The 14,784-nt window shown below is 28.5% G+C and overlaps 2 protein-coding genes across 2 annotated transcripts in view; both read right to left on the bottom strand.

The window, feature by feature from the left end:
- The window catches only part of LOC113383414 (macro domain-containing protein mll7730-like), a 36,891-nt gene extending 32,899 nt beyond the window's left edge, over positions 1-3,992 (bottom strand). The window contains exons 1-2 of the mRNA XM_026621682.1: positions 3,609-3,992; positions 3,178-3,350 (exon numbers count right to left, since the gene is read on the bottom strand). The gene's annotated coding sequence lies outside the window, so the exon portion shown is untranslated. The remainder of the gene's footprint in view (positions 1-3,177; positions 3,351-3,608) is intronic.
- Positions 3,993-8,684: 4,692 nt separating this feature from the next.
- LOC113383411 (cysteine-rich motor neuron 1 protein-like) lies at positions 8,685-14,766 on the bottom strand. The gene is made up of 5 exons (XM_026621679.1): positions 14,707-14,766; positions 14,218-14,427; positions 13,366-13,605; positions 10,036-10,364; positions 8,685-9,025 (listed from the first exon to the last, which is right to left on the bottom strand). Exons 1-5 carry the CDS (start codon positions 14,764-14,766, stop codon positions 8,887-8,889), a joined length of 978 nt encoding a protein of 325 aa, XP_026477464.1. The 3' UTR covers positions 8,685-8,886.
- Positions 14,767-14,784: the final 18 nt, after the last annotated feature.

Here is a 14,784-nt window from a genome sequence, read left to right as displayed (position 1 = left end):
AAATAATTGCCAATTGTTTATTTTTTTCATTTCATATTACTTGAGTAAGTCCGTTTTATGTAATTTTTTAGTTGTTAATATATTTTGTATTATTTAAATATGACATACAATCACATTTAACAAAATATATGCATCAGATTTTGTAGTACTATTTAAAATTATAGTATAAATTCAAATTCCTGATAAAACAGCAAAAAATAAATAACTTAATAACACAATTAGTTGTATATATATATATATATATATATATATATATATATATATATATATATATATATATATATATATATATATATATATATATAATATAGTAGCATTAGTTATAAATGTTTATAAATGTAAATATATTATTTATATTAAGAAAGAGACTTTATTAAAATTATCTACAAACGTCAAAACTTGTTTTATATAAATTAAACAGTTGAATGAATTTAAAATCAAAGTTTAATTAATATTTATCTTTTATGTTTAAGCAAATATGGCATCTGTAATCCATTTCTTGGATGATATTAAAAAATTCCACGTCGAATTACAGAAACGAATCAAGTGGGTATTGAAAAACAAATATTGGTGTCAATATTTTATTATAACTTAATATTGAAACTGTATTTTATTGACAGTTATATTTTAAAAAATTCTACTCATTGTCATTCATTATATTAAATGTTAACTAAGAACAGTTGTTAAGTAAAAAAAAAAATACTTTCAGGAGTTGAACGATAAAAGTACAAATGTTTTATTATTATATGTTATATTATAAGTTTAATATTTTATTCTGTTTAGAGCTAGTGAAAAAGTGCAATTAAAAGAATTTAAAGCAGCCCGAATAATTGCAGCACAATGGCGTGGACATATGATCAGAATAAGAGTAGAATTTTGGCACAAAAATGCTATTATGATTCAAAAACACTACAGAGGTCTTCAAGGTACCAAAATAAAATAGTATATCATCATATTCATACTATTATTTATATATAAATTGTATTATATACAATAATATAGTGAAATATACCATTAAGGACGAAGAAAGTACAGAGCAAGGCTCCAAGAGGCTGTCGTAGAAATGTGCATCAAATTCTATAACAAAAATGCAATAACTATCCAATCTGTATATCGAGCATATTATTGCAGGAGATATGTATTTGACTATTATGCCATGAAAAAATGGATAAAAAAAGTCAATAAGAAAAACCAAGAATTAATTAGAGATATTAAAGATCAACATCAATTCCGAAGGATAGAAATTGTTAATGAGGTAGTGATGATTTTCATTTTTAGTTTAAAAATCAATGAATGTTTCTATGCTTCACATTGAAAACTAATATAAAATAATCTATACATTAGTATAGTTGCACAATAAAGCACAAATGACAATAATGACATCATTTACTTTAATTCCAGATGGAAGAAGAAGCTCACAAATGGGTCTTATTCATTGCCTTCAAGCTTCATCATCTACTAAGGACAAGAGCTATAGCTGGGATATATTCAAAGAACTATACCATGTATGATTACTGTAAACAAATTTATATATCTTTAGCCATAATGAAATATCCATTGATAAATAAATATATAAATATGCAACCATAAATTTCAAAGAAAGCGACTTAAATGAAAGTCGAGTATAGGACAAATCTTGGATAATTTCATGCAGAAACTCATAACAATATCAATTTAAATTTATAAATGAATTTTACATACAAGCTGCTATAACTCCATGACATCTAATGTTGTATCAATCCATATACACATTTATATATTGAATTTTCATGTATACTAAGATGACTAGGACACATCTAATGATGTATAACTCAATATATTCATTTATATATCCAATTTCCATACAAACTACAGCAACTAGAGCATATATAATGATGTATAAATCAATATATACATTTATGTATTTAATTTCCGCACAAACTACGAAGTCTAAGGCATACCTAAAGATGTACAAACCAATATATACATTTATATATCCAATTTCACGTTAATATATTTATATATATAATCTATAGGGAATTATCTAATAGGAAAAGCGACTTAAATTAAAGTCAAGTATAGGACAAATCTTGGATAATTTCATGCAGAAACTCATAACAATATCAATTTAAATTTATAAATGAATTTTACATACAAGCTGCTATAACTCCATGACATCTAATGTTGTATCAATCCATATACACATTTATATATTGAATTTTCATGTATACTAAGATGACTAGGACACATCTAATGATGTATAACTCAATATATTCATTTATATATCCAATTTCCATACAAACTACAGCAACTAGAGCATATATAATGATGTATAAATCAATATATACATTTATGTATTTAATTTCCGCACAAACTACGAAGTCTAAGGCATACCTAAAGATGTACAAACCAATATATACATTTATATATCCAATTTCACGTTAATATATTTATATATATAATCTATAGGGAATTATCTAATAGGAAAAGCGACTTAAATTAAAGTCAAGTATAGGACAAATCTTGGATAATTTCATACAGAAACCTGTAATAATATCAACTTAAATTTATATGTAAATTTTACATACAAACTGCAATAATTCCATGACATCTTATGTTGTATCAATCCATATATACATTTATATATTGAATTTTCATGCATACTAAGATGACTAGGTCACATCTACTGATGTATAACTCAATATATTCATTTATATATCCAATGTCCATACAAACTACAGCAACTAGGGTAGCAGGTATATATAATGATGTATAAACCAATATATACATTCATGTATTTAATTTCCACACAAACTACGAAGCCTAAGGCATACCTAAGGATGTACAAACCAATATATACATTTATATATCCAATTCCACATTAATATATTCATATATATAATCTACAGGGAGTTATCTAAGTTCGAGAAATTGTTAAAATCAATCAAATACACAAAGTACATGAATATCCTTCATGAAAAGTATCAGAATTACATGCAGTGTTTGAAAAACACAGAATTGCCTGCAGAATACACTTGCCATCGAAGATGTAAAGAAGAGGAAGCTTTGTATTATAAAAATATACGAAATGAAAATCACGAATATCCAAAACTAAAAACCACAAAGATTCCATGTACAAGCAGTAAGATACAAATAAATATACATTATAATAATATATTCAGCTATCCTAAAACTCACCTTTATTGTAGAACCGAAACCAGATTTCAACCTCTGTCGTCACCAATCTGATCCTGCTTTTGTTCCCAATGCCTTCAAACAAGGGCCTTATGATCCTATAAGGACTGATGTGCCCTGTCGTGATTTTGATCAGGATAAATTTTTAAATGGAGACTTTGATTTATCTGGTAAAACTGTTGATAAAGAAATGTTGGATTATATAGAATACCATATCAATGAATTGCAGAAACAAAAGTGCCAAATTCACTACACAAATAATTATCATGATAATAGATGCAGGGATAAAATGAAATGAACTATTTAATAATTATAGAAACTAATATATATATAATTTACACTGGTTTGGTTAGGGTTTGCAAAATTAAATAAATGTCATAATAATATTGTATTTCATTTCATTTGAAATATAATAATAATAAATTTGCACTTACTGGAATTTTTTGATAATCATCATTTTTCATTTAATACGTCAGATTTACATATATTTAATATCTAATTCAGAAAATTGCACAACACTGTTTTACATCTCGACTTTCCATTTAAAAAGCATTTTTGGGCGCAACTGTTCGGAAACTAATAAGTTGAAATTCAGGATAATTAAATTACTTGTCGTAACAAATTGAAAAATAACCCTAATTATAAATGATTTAGTCGCAAATATCAAACAAAATACATTTTCCTTGAGTCTTGGCATGCATTCGCATTGATAATACAACAAGAACTGTTTTTGAAGCTGTCAAATTGTATCAGGGGAACAGCAGTTTATATATAGCCAAAAACACAGCCCACATTCTGAACAACTTTAAATATTTCAAACAAATATTAAGATTAATTTAAATATTTTAAAATAACTCTTGCTTGTATCGTAATAAATTAATAAAATAACCTAATTTGATATAATTAAAACACAACAACAATACATTGTCCGCCATTATGCTCTCGGAGCTGTCAACCCGAAACGACCAATCAAATTGCAGGACGCAATTTAACAAGAAACCAGGACCGCATTTAAGACAACTTTAAATATTTTATACATATATGTAAATTGTTTTGAAAATTCCAACACAACATTACAATAATTTTACTTATCCAGATATTACGAATACATGTGTTTTTATTTTACGGACTCACAATGGCTAACTAATAACAACAAATTAAATTTTATTTTGTATTGTTCAATTAACTACAGAGAAACGGCTTAGCCGATCTTCACCAGAAACTAATCATCATGATACTCAATTAATTTTCTTTCTAAAAGTTTTTGAATTTCTAAAATCTGTCCAGGATTTTTGGCTAAAACTTGAACATAATAATTTGTACATTTCTGCTAATTATGAAGAAACAGTTTGACCGATCGTCGCACAAAACTAGTCAACGAAAGTTCTTATCGAGCGACATCCATTGGCTTTTAATTTTCTGAAATAAGTGCAGCCGTTTTTAAGAAAACATTGATGAAAGGTTGAAAATTATCTCACATACAAACAAATAACGAAATTTTAAAATTGCATGTTACATTAGGCATATTTACTATTTTTTTTATTGTTTATACAATAATATTAATGTTAAAAAAACATTTCCATCACCAAAACTTATTAAAATATCCAAAAACAACAAGTTGCATTTGATTTCAAATAAATATTCAAAATAATTACCCCTAAGATTTCAGCAGACGGCCCTGTGGAATACGAGCGAAATTTGATTGAAAAATGTGTCTGCTACCCTGTTAGATCGGCAGAAAAATTCGTATGAAAATGTATGAAATGTATGAAGAGTACGCGAGTTCTATGGGCCGCGCGAATAGTACTATACTATCATATATATATTCTGAGCGCGTCTGTTCTCCTGATACTTCGCAACGATTTCAGACGCAGCTTACTATGAAGTCGATTACTTTTCGAACGGCGCGATTTTTGAATAAATTAAAGAGAATTAAAGAAAGAGAAAAAAAATGTATATATTTTTATGTAAATGGGTCTTTATGTATGATTGTAATTAAGTAAATAAAATCAATTATAGAGCTATTAATTATTGTTTGTTAAATTATTTATGGTTATTAATTATTGTTTGCCAAAAGCAATCTGAAAAATTCTATATATTACACATTCATGTTTAAAAAAAATCAAATTAAATTACTTAAATATTTATTTATATAATTACAAAATATTACAAATTTACTCATATGTAAGTAGCAAAATTACAATGTTTCAAAGATATACTATATAATGATAATAATATAATAATTCAATATATACATAATACTTACATACATTTATATATCTAATTTCATTATTACTGCACAAGCTCTTAAGTCTAATAATGTACAATTCAATATATACATTTATATATCCATTTCCCATCCAAACTAAGGCAACTACTCACATATAGTGATGGAAAAAACAGTATATAATTCCGTGATAGGTTTCCATGGATTCCAACTTGATATGAACTGTCAAACTTAGTTCCTCACAAACTGGGAACGATTTTGCATAGAGGCGCTGCAAGCAATCACCGTAGGAGCTTAGAAATCTTATTGGATTCCTTTTTACGCAAGAACTGTCAAACGTTTGATGTTAGTTCCTCACGAACTGGGAACGATTTTATATAGAGGCGCTGCATGCAATCGCCTCTATGAATCTAGGAATCTTATTGGATTCCTTTATACGCTTTTATATGAATTCAACTTGACGTTAGTTCCTCACGAACTGGGAACGATTTTGCATAGAGGCGGCGCTGGCAGAGTCATACTTCATAATGTATGGCGCGATATTTGAATGCGCTTTCAAAATTGGGGAAAGATTCAAATATGAAATGTATATTTATATAGAGGTCTTATATATGCATTTTGAAATTTGCAAGTTTGAAAATAAATGAAGCTATTTATATATTATTAATAGTTAATTGTATAAGGTCTAACATATAATAATATATTTCAATTATTCATTGAAAAACAAAAACCAGATTTTGATGAATTGTGCGAGATTGGGATTGAATCCGGTACTATTGTGTAAAAAATTACTACAAAAAAGTAAAAATAACAAAACCAAATAAATATAGAGAGAAACTTTATCATTTTTTCTGAAACAAATACATAAAATAGTTGGAAGAAGACTTAAAATAATTAAATTTGATTTGTTTAAATTTATATATATATTTAAGTATTTATTTTTGCTTCTTCACATTATTCGATATACAAAGCAACTATAATTTAAACTTTAAAACACAATTATTTCAACACAAACCATTTACATCAAAATAGGTATATACATACTATATATAATATCTATAACATCATTTTATTTAATAACTTAGCAAAGATTCACATGTTTAACTCTTTCGCTACGAGAGTGTGACACCACTGAACAAGCCAGCAAAAGCCCAAGTAATTGTTTTAAAACATTTTAAAATCAATAATAATATACATGTATTTATAGAATAAATATTACACTTTTAAAAAAACAATATTCTGAACAATTAGAATAAACTCGAAATAAAATGAACTAGAATTTTTAATAATTTAATACAGATCACTCGAGTGATAAATATTGAAGCAAAAATCAACACAGTAGATATTGTCTAGAAGCGACACTCGTACACACAGGTCGCCGTAGCGAAAGGTTAAAGTTATTTGGATTTTGTCATCATTAGCAAATGCCAAACTGACTATTTTTGAAAGTAGTTTAGTTTAATTCAGACTTTTCGACAGTACTCTCATATAAGAAGCTTAACAATTATTACATCAGTATTAAGAGGTGAAAAATTATATTGGTACCATGATTATTTTTATTTTAAGAATATTTTGTATTGGGAAGCAATATAGACTCACATTTTTGGTCCATACACACCTAGTTCATTCATTCTGCACAAGGACAAATAATGATTACAGTTAGAATTACCAAAATCTACATAGGTATCATATCTTACATTACTTACACTTAAGTTAAATTAACTAAAATAACGCTAAGTATTAAATTAACATAAATTTTGCATAAAATGAAATGATTTTTCTTTATTATAATACTCAAACTAACCATAAATAAATATTTTTACGGAATCCAAAAGCTAAAAGATCTACATTTCTTTCTGCATATAAAAAAATCATTTACCTTTATCACAAATTATGCTAACGTAAATCATTATATATATACTATCATTATATAAATACTTTTTATCCAGATACTGAAATTAGAATATCAAATAATTTAAATTTTACAAAAGTATATACTTATTTTAATATTTTTGTCTTGAAATCCTTAAACATTACAATTATTTTATTACACACATATGCTTTTTTATTCATATTTATACAAGTTTTTGAAATATAATACATTTTGGAGATGTGCTTATAACATTTTGCTCAAATAACATGGATATGATCAATTTTTTTGTAAAATAAAAGTACATCAACATATATAGATTCTTTCCAACATCAAATTCTGATAATGATATGGTTGTGGTTCCAAATTATTGATTATTTTTAAAGCAGCGCGTTCATTCTTATTTTTAGTATTTACAATAATTCTTGTATAATACATTTTAATATTTTAATATCGAATTTACAAAGATATGAAAAAGTTGTGATGGGTGTGATACGTTTGATGATATGCATAGAGATATTTAAATAAAAATGAACACAGTATTAAACATTTAATTGTTAAATCAGAATTTGTTTAACGATATTCAAAGCTACGTTTTTAGAAATGTTAAGAAGATGAGTACATGAGACCTTATTTTACAAAATTCTAATCAATTTTTTTACAAGGTATTTAAAAATATATCAATCTATAATATTGTCATTCATGTCCAAAATGATAAAATTAGTCAAATAAAATGCTATTTAAATATATAACTGCTTTTATTAATTAAGTCAAGTCAAATTTGATTCTTCTAATGAAAAATAATTACTTTTAGCCAAAGTTTTGTTTGGAATATATATTGAGTCAACCGAAAAGTGTATTCGCTTTAAATCTTTTATTTTTCTGAATAGAAACTATTATTATCTATATAATAATAATATCAATAATTTTTTATTTTTAATAAAAAAAGCGTACAATAAATACTTAATTTTATTTATGAATAAATCAATTTATTGAAAAATTCAGGATTCATCTATTAATTAAATGAGCAATAATTTTAAGTGCTGTTTAAATAACTAAAAGTGATTTTTGGCCGCAAGAATATACTTTAGGGTTTTAAAACTTATGTAAATAACTGCTAATATTGATTTTTTTCGTTCTACAAAAATTCTGTATAAGCACATATTAACTAATAGTTTGTATTTAAATATAAATTTCACTTATTTAGAAAATTACTTACCAGATCATTCATTCAATAAAATAATAACGTATAATCCAATCGTTGGTTCGAATTCATATTTTTATTTATGAAAACGATAAAAATGTTTGGAACCATACGTGTACTTTATGACAATATAGCGTTATACACAAACCAAAACAATAGAACGATTGGAGGCCAAACCATAAATATTTTTCCACAAAGCATACCTTATAAATATTCATACTGACACAGTGAACGAATTCCACATTCGTCCCATCGAAACAAAATCATAAAAAGTAAAATAAATAAAAGGAACAAGAACTCGATCACCGTGAAACACACACAAACTGTTTCTTATCAAATCTTTTTCTTCAATACCTCGTTTTGGGTCTAAACACAACAGAGCCTTATATTTAGTGCTGGTCACCAGGAATTTCACACATGATCGACATGGTTGGTTCCCAATTGTCTGTAAATCTGCTGTCCGTCTGCTGGACGCAGTTTCACATCGAATAAGGACAGTTTTTCGTCGAAAACTGCATGAGTGTTGTTCACTATACGACGACCTCTGCTCCTAAAAGATAATTGATACATATTAATTATTAATGTTATACTATTATATTTCTGAAACATTTTATCACAATTTAAACAACAATCAGTATTAACTCTTTGGGGACGGCTGTCCACCTGAGTCGACAAACATACTCTGTGAGGTAAAAAATGACTCAGTTTGCATCGAAAAGTTGAATAAATTACATATAACAGTGATAAACAGTGTTGAATTTTGAAAATAATTTTAAGTTATTTTAGTAGTATTTTTAGCCTTTTTCTTTGCTATATAGTGTTTTTTTAATATTTAAAACGACCGAGCGCTTTTAAATATGGCAAAACGACTGGTAAATTTTGTGACTTAAGCAGTAGTAATAGACATTCATACAGACAAATTTTACGAAATTACTATTCACACCGAAGATAGTGATGAATGTGATGATGATATTATCCAAAAAGAAGAAGGAGTTCGACAAATTAAATGAAGAGTGGAATGACATTAGCGAATAAACCGATTTTCCTTCAATAATCGAGATCGACATACATCAACAAACACCCTGATTACAAATACCAAGCAATATAAAACATCCAATAGATTATTTTACTTTATATTTTACAAATGAATGATTAGACAATATAATAGAAAAAACAAACCATTATGGTAACAAAAAATGAACAAATATACTGACTAATCAGTGGCATATTCTAAATGCGAGAGAAAGAAAAAGGGATTGTATTGTCGGTTCTGAAAGAAAAGCACCAAGAGAAATGCGGCGAACAACATTTTATTATAAAACATGTCAAAATCAACCAGATATGCATTTTGCAAATTGTTTTGAACGTCACCATTCTTTATAAAATGATCAAAAATAAATTAATATTATAAATGTATGTCCTTCAATGACCACAAATTTTTATCAAACAAATTGCATGAAACAATGAAATCAAGTTTACAGCCCGTACAGTAGATTGTTTTAAAATCGGTGCCGTCCCGTTAGTGTTAAGAATTCTATTACATTTATCAATTTCGCTTACCTTCTTGCGTGGCAGAAATAGTAAACTCCCACACAGCAGCCTATCAGGCTGCTCACGACGACTATCGTGATAGCCAAAGTCGTGAAATCTGGTTTCTCCGTCAAAATATCCTTCTTTGGTCCATGATGTTCCACTTCGTCGGTGGGAAGTGCAGGCTCCAGAACCCTGTTATACCTGCAGGTGCATTGGTGGCAACCGAAGAGATCAGGCTGCGAGCAGATCAGGTCCGTGTCGTGTTCTTCGCCGCAGTTCGGAATTTCCGGGCAGGACGGCGGACACACCGGACAACATTCTCCGGGGACGGTTATTGTTGGCCTTTCGCAATCAGACTGGGAGAAAGATATAAAACAGTTAGTTACATGTTTAAAGTATATTTGGCTTTTGACACAACAAGAACACATAGTTCTGATTGCTTGATATCAGCCAGTACGGCCAAAATAGTAATTGACTATTATTATTAACTAGGCATTATGCAGAAAATATAATTTGACAAAATTGAGCATAACATTCTTCTTGCTAAATTATCTAAGATTGGTCTTAATTCTTCACTTATTTATTTTTTAAGAGTTATCTTCATAATCGTAAACAGTTTGTCTATCTTAATGGATTCTTGTGCAATATTGAAAATATCAGTTTAGGTGTTCCTCAGGGATCCATTCTTGGTCCACTACTATTTATTATTTTTATTAATGACATATCTGAAATTATTAGCAGATGAATAATTAATTATTATCAGATTCAGGAGTTTTATTTGATTCTGGTTTGTTTTTCACTGATCATGTAACTGATATTTGTAATAGAGCACCTAAATCTTTAGGTTTGATACTGAGAAATTGTAAAGAATTCAAATCAAATAATGCACTTCTTTGAATGTACTATTCTGATGTACGTTCAAAATTAGAATATGGATCATTTGGTATCCTCATCAAATCAACAACTCTGATGCGATAAAGAAGGTTCAGCGAAAATTTCTGAAATATCTCTATTATAAAACATATAAAATTGACCCTGAACGTGGTTTTGACCACAACACTTTACTAAAAGAATTTGGTATAACTTCTCTTGCCTCACGTCGATTTATCTGTACAATTATGTTCTTATTTAAACTTTGCAATAATGCTATAATTGACTGTCTTCTTATTCTTAACCAACTATCCTTTAATGTTCGAAGGCTATCTACGCGTTCACAATTATTTTTTAATTATCCTACTCGTAAATCTAATTCTCTCTTAAATTCGCCTATTCTACTTATGTACTCTAACTTTAACTTAATTAATAATGAAATAGATATTCACAACACTTCACCTAATCAAATAACCTCCATTCGCACAAGTTAACCTTTTTATTTTCTTTTCAAATATCTCATTATTTTATCTTATTCTGTAAATAAATAATATTGTTACATTCTGTATTATATGTCATGTTATGTTAAACACATCTTGATTTTTACTACCTATATATTGTAATTTTGTATATATCTTATTATTATTCATTATGTAAAATAATTGTATTTTTGAGTCCTCGTGGAAGAAATCTGTGGGCTATATATTTAAAAATAAATAAATAATCAAATTTTACCTGACAAATTTATTCGAAACCGCAAAAATAACAACGTGCCAACCAATATGAAATGTTACAATTAATTTTATTAATAACAGATCGTATTTAGCTGTCGCATTACCGCATCTGTTCGATAATAAACAAACGGCCCTAAAATGTACAATGAGGGATTATATAATAGAATTGTTAGTACAGCTGTAGTCCATTTGTTTAAATTTGCGTGCAATTACGATATTTCTATTAATGGAATTTATTTAATCAATGGATTAAATGATGTATAAATACACAGGTGTAAATATTTTGCTGCGGTAATAACAAATTTCGACGCGTTAGTAAAATATGCAGTTGGACAATATATGACCAAAGATTACTACATTCTAGCACAATTAAAATATAAATGTATTCGTTGTGCTCATTCGACTTAAAGTATCTAGCACCATAAAATCGCTTCCATGGTAATTTTTTTGCCAAAAGAATCTCCTTGACAGAGCTCTCCTAGCCCCACTTGATATACGGCCGGCTCTAAGCTAACTTATTCCGTCCCGAGAGTCTTTTTCTAGCAAAGCAATTATTTAAAGATTTAGGCGGTCTGCAGTTTTTATATGCAAAAGGATATATGCATACATTAAAATACACAAACGATATCGTAGTTCGACACACTGTGGGTTTCCACACCGACATCTATTATTATGCATTGTGTTTTTTGCATTGATTTATATTGAGGTATAAATTATTCTTTTGTCGGCACCTAGTACGTGTTGGAAATGATAGGTGGGAGCTGAATTCGAAATGTTACTTATACGTAGGTAAAATATATCAAATTTAAATATATAGATATAATATGATATATGTAGAAAGTAGAGATGGGTAACTCACTCCGGAGTTATCACTCCCATACAACTCCTCCCTCGGAGTGAATCCGTGTGGAGTTGTCTCACAGGATTTGTCATATCCGACTTTCCTAAACTGGTACTAAACCTGTTAACATGTGCAGATATTTGCTTGAGATTTTTTACTAATACAAAGATTTGGGTCGAAAGAAGTGGTCTTTTTCTCGTCTCACAGGCACTTTTAGGACTTTCCAGGTATATAATGTCTCAAAAATAATGCTATTTTGTATTCTATATTCTGTATACGATAATGTTTGCCAGTAAATAAACTCTTTCAATGGTATACAACCAGCTTAAAAATATTTAGTATTATATTATAACTTTTACAAAATTGATTTTATAATTGTGTGAAAGTAAAAGAATGCTAATCAAACTACCTGATGTATAATTAAATCTCGAGAAGGAAATATTAAAAGAATGTGAGGTATTATTATTTTGTGAAAAATATTATACACACAGATTTGTTCTTCTTTCATATATAAGACTCACTGCATTATTTTCATATAAAAATAAACATATTCAAAAAATGCTATATTTTCTGTTCAAAAATAATTACAAAATTGATTTCGATTCCCAAGTTTTTTGTCAATTTGAGATTTGTATGCATATTGAACTGCATAAAATAGTAATTATTATAATAAAGTGAACAAAAATGTTTGAACTATTTGGAAACTATTTCCAAAGTCTTAATAAATCCTTAGATATGTTAACAACACACTAGAGAACACATTGGTGTCAAGTATTATGTTTCAAAGTTATCGGAGTTGTGGAGTTATTAAGTGGATATAACTCCTCTCTGAAGCGGAGTCAAATCCTAACCGCTCCGGCTTTGGATATGATAAGCCCATCTCTAATAGATATAATATAAAGATATATATACCTTGCAAATAGGAGTAGTGCATTTCTTCCGCCCCCTTACGCAAACGCACTCCGTGCAAGGACCTTCATGCCACCGGTCCCCATTTTGTTTCAAGGACCCCAAAGCAAAGCACCCACTGGGTCCTTCGCCTCCATCTGAATCCTCTTCGTCCTGTGGTATTTCAATGTCCTGCGAATGGCAGTCCGTTATTTGTTCACAATAAGAGTAACCATTTCTGCAGGTGCAACGCGTGCAAGCGTCCTAGAATTAAAAGTTCGTGAGAGATTGGAAGTTAAAGCCAGTTCTGGTTAAATGAATTTACTATTTAAAGACTAGGGTAAAATTAGTTCTGGGTTATACAGCTGACCCATATTAGACAAAAACTTTTTTTATTGTTTTATTTTAATTACAATCTGTCACACTTAGGACAATCAGTAATTGCTTTGACTTTTCTTATTATATGAATCTTGAATGGATGGCAACCCAGTAGTTATGACTAATTATCTATACTCTGGACTGGTCCAGTCCAGTTATGACTAATTATCTATACTCTGGACTGGTCCAGTACAGTTATGACTAATTATCTATACTCGAAGTATTTGCTGGCATTTTATTATATATATACGAGTATATATATATATATATATATATATATATATATATATATATATATGCAACTATACCCACGAGAAGCGATTTTCACTTGAGGCTACATTTGAGATCTATAACCTCAAGTGGAAATTTGACATCAAAGTAGGCGAAAACTTGATCAGAATATTATACTTACTGTGTCTTTCTACTGATAAGACATTGTTGTAGAGTTTTTACAATTGTAGCTATCGTTAAAGAATATATCATTTATCCTTTACTCACTTTCATCCAGACAGCTCCTTCCTGGTCATTTTCAGCAGAGCCGCTTCCGCAAACTTCTCGCAGAGCGCACTCGTACTGATCGCAACACGAACCAGGTTCACCATTCTGGGCTGATTTTAATAATTTCAGCTTCAAAGGCGCTTTGCAATGTGATATATCGTTCGAACAGGGTTTACATGCACATCGAGTCGTGTTTCCACCGTCCGACACCTGGATAAAAGACAAATATTTAAAAAAATCAGGTTGCAATAAAAATTATGCATTAATGGAAACTATATTAATTTATAAATTGTTATTTCTGTCTTACTGATACATATGTAAAAAATGCACTAAATAACACATTTTTATTATTATTTATCTATCCTAATATAATAGTAACAAACAAAATTTTTTTACAAGCAAAAGAATCGAAAATAGATTTTAAAAATACAAAATCCTTTGACTAATGTCAGTGATTTAGAGATTGATGCAATTTAATATGTAATGAACTTTGAAAGACATAGAGGTTATATTTGTAATTTGAGGCTGTTCCCCAGGTAACAAAGTCATGATTATTTTTGCTATACA

The sequence above is a fragment of the Ctenocephalides felis genome, unplaced genomic scaffold (genome assembly GCF_003426905.1).
Source record: "Ctenocephalides felis isolate EL2017-DRISC unplaced genomic scaffold, ASM342690v1 CF-g0.4_SCAFFOLD_03570, whole genome shotgun sequence".
Taxonomy (NCBI): Eukaryota; Metazoa; Arthropoda; class Insecta; order Siphonaptera; family Pulicidae; genus Ctenocephalides; species Ctenocephalides felis.
This window is presented reverse-complemented; position numbering and strand designations above follow the sequence as displayed.

Excerpts from the sequence above, each read along its gene's own strand:
- LOC113383411 (XM_026621679.1), bottom strand. The coding sequence starts at position 14,766 with ATGACTTTGTTACCTGGGGAACAGCCTCAAATTACAAATATAACCTCT. Across the intron at positions 13,606-14,217 it reads AAGGAGCTGTCTGGATGAAA|GACGCTTGCACGCGTTGCAC; the intron begins GTGAGTAAAGGA and ends TTTTAATTCTAG. Across the intron at positions 10,365-13,365 it reads GCACTACTCCTATTTGCAAG|TCTGATTGCGAAAGGCCAAC; the intron begins GTATATATATCT and ends TCTTTCTCCCAG.